This window comes from Drosophila mauritiana, chromosome 2L (assembly GCF_004382145.1).
Source record: "Drosophila mauritiana strain mau12 chromosome 2L, ASM438214v1, whole genome shotgun sequence".
NCBI classification, from domain to species: Eukaryota; Metazoa; Arthropoda; class Insecta; order Diptera; family Drosophilidae; genus Drosophila; species Drosophila mauritiana.
The window spans coordinates 11,246,522-11,249,362 of record NC_046667.1 but is presented as its reverse complement, the minus strand read 5'-3'; the positions used below and the strand labels follow the sequence as shown (position 1 = coordinate 11,249,362).

The window sequence follows — 2,841 nt, the reverse complement described above, 5'->3', positions numbered from 1 at the left end:
TAAAAAATAATTTAGATTTAAAGTCAACGAACTTCTAAGGTGAAGGGCATATTTTGTCAAATTTACAATGCATGAGCATACGTGTGCACACATACAGTTGTCTGCTATCACTGTATGCGTAGAAAAGAGCTGTTTGCTGTAGGGCTCTCCGCTCTTTCTCTCTCGAACGAGAATCGAGAGAGCCTGGAGCCACCTCTAGAGCCGCGGCCAAAAAATCGCGTGCCAAAAAATAGTGTATAGTGTCTTTGCCATAACCATTCCAAAGTAAGATTAAATTTTAAAATGCGTTCTATAAAAAGCTTTTTAGTCTTGTATCGACTTTAGAATCCTAAAAGCTGTTTAAAATGAATTTAAATGGCAATAAAATCAAATATTCGCGACAATCTGGCAGTACTGGCAGTACACAGTCAATCTGGTAGCAATAAAATCAAATATTCGCGGCAATCTGGCAGTACTGACAGTACACCGTCAATCTGGTAGCTCTGCGAACCGCTTCAATCAGCTGTTTTTCACAGGCGTCAACAACTTGGTTGTTTTTTGATTTTTAATTGAAAACAATGGACTTTCCGGACAAAATGGACTTGGAGAACGAGAGGGTGCTTAAGCTGATATTCCCCGACGGTGTGCCAGGTGAGTGCATCATTTATAGACGCCGGAATGGTCAGAGAACTTATGTTCCGTGTGCAAAACGCATCATCAGACAATCTGCGTGGCAATCCGGAGCTGGATAACTACCTGGCCAAACTGGGCACCTGCAAGGTGGAGCAGCTGAAGAAGGAGCAGACGCGACTGGCAGAAGAGGCACGCACCATTCTGGAGCAGACACAGGACCTAGCCATCTCCAACTACAGAACCTTCATCACCACCGCGGAGAACTCGCGTTCGATTTTCAGCGAGTTCCTGCGGTCGGAACAGCAGCTGGACACACTGGTGTCCAAGCTTCCCGACCTCAGTGTCCAGTGCGAACGCTTTCTGCAGGACTCCGCCGAGCTAAATGAGCAACGGCGTCTGAATTCTATTACTCTGCAAAAGAACGCCCAGTTGCTGGAAGTCCTCGAACTGCCGCAACTCATGGAGCGCTGCATCCGCGAGGGCCGCTACGAGGAGGCTCTTGAACTGGCCGCCTACGCCACCCGTTTGGGCCAGCATCAGGGGCACATTCCCGTGGTCACAGTGCGTTGTCCTTGAGCTTAATTTTCTTCATTCTCCTTTAATAAGCGAATCCTTTCAGAGCATTGTGCGCTCAGTGGAAGCGCTGTGGCACACCATGCTGGTGCAGCTGGTTGCACAGCTGCGGACGGATCTCCAGCTGCCCAAGTGCTTGCAAATCGTGGGCTATCTTCGCCGTATGCAGGCATTCGGAGACAACGAGCTGCGACTGAAGTTTCTGCAGGCAAGGGACGCGTGGTTAACATCTTGCCTGGAGGCCATACCCACTGCAGATGGTTAGTGTGAAGTTCAAATAAGTAGCAACAGGCTTTTCGATCAACATCAATTAATGTTAATACATTTATGCAATTTTATCTTGCTCTTCACAGCCCAGCAGCACCTATCGAAAACCATCGAGATTACTCGTATAAATCTTTTCAATATCATCACCCAGTATCGTGCAATTTTCCCGGAAGACGAGGGCACTCTGAAGACGCAGAGTTCTTTAAGACCGCTGCAGGGCGTCAGCTGCAACGGAGACAGACTTTTCCAGGCCTGGCTGCACAATAAGGTTGCTACTGCATTACTTTTTCATTCGAATGCATACTACTTTCTGTCTGTTTTCTCAGATCAACGACTTTCTGCAGACTCTGGAACACGATCTACAACTAGGAGTTGGCTCCGTGGAAACTGTGCTTGGCCAGTGCATGTACTTTGGGCTGTCGTTTAGCCGAGTGGGCGCTGATTTTCGTGCTCTTATGGCTCCAATTTTCGTGGGCGTGATCCGCTGTCGCTTTGAGAGCAGCGTGGAGCAGGTCGACGAGCAGTTTGAGCGGGAATTGGAAAGATTCACTTTAATCAACAAGGTGGCGCTGCACTCTCACGCCCGCAAGCAGGTTGATCCCGAGCAGGAGTCCTACGCGCCGCCCGAAACTCTATTGGATTTCTATCCCCTGGCCGCTTTGTGCAATGGCTATCTGAGCGCCTTGAACGAGCTGCGTCTGTGTGCTCCCTTGGCCTTGGCCACCGATGTTACCCGCTGTCTGCAGCACTCCCTGCAACAGGCTGCTCAGCGTGTGCTTGCCTTCTATCGGCAGGAGCAGCAGGCCTTCGCCGGCAGCGAACGAGAGGCCTTTGTTCGGCTCTGCTCATGTCTGGCCTACGACCTGGTACCCTATATTCAGAGGTGCATCCATGGAGTCTTTCCCCCGCAGTCGCTAACTGTTCACTTGGGCATTAGCTTGCTCCAGCTGGAGCAACAGCAGCTCACCTACTTGCAGCAGACTCGCATTCTTGAGCCCTTAAAGCACTTACTGCCGACCAAGGCGCTGGTGCAGCCCCAGGAAAAAGTGATGGAGGCTAAGCCAAGCACTGCGGTGCCTGTCACTGCCGAGGGATAAAGCAGTCCAACGCAATATTAGTTGTTATATATATTCCAATATTTATAAATATACCTACCCTTAAAGGCATAAAGTTTAATTACTTTTAACTTTTGAAAAACCCAATGAACTTCATTTAATAGGTTTCAATACATAATCTTAATTAGAATCGAACTAAATTCATGGTTTACCATAATACTTCAGCTCACCTGCATATAAACAAATCCCCAACCATTTATTCATAGACCTAAACAGCCTATTTAGCAAAAGGATGCGCGGTTCTTCCACTAAATCGTTTTGTTAATTTTACAAC

The 2,841-nt window shown here is 48.1% G+C and overlaps 1 protein-coding gene across 1 annotated transcript; it reads left to right on the top strand.

The window, feature by feature from the left end:
• The first annotated feature begins 435 nt into the window (after positions 1-435).
• On the top strand, positions 436-2,633 carry LOC117150271 (conserved oligomeric Golgi complex subunit 8). Its single transcript, XM_033317076.1, has 5 exons — positions 436-630; positions 701-1,173; positions 1,232-1,445; positions 1,539-1,720; positions 1,779-2,633. Exons 1-5 carry the CDS (start codon positions 558-560, stop codon positions 2,547-2,549), a joined length of 1,713 nt encoding a protein of 570 aa, XP_033172967.1. The 5' UTR covers positions 436-557; the 3' UTR covers positions 2,550-2,633.
• Positions 2,634-2,841: the final 208 nt, after the last annotated feature.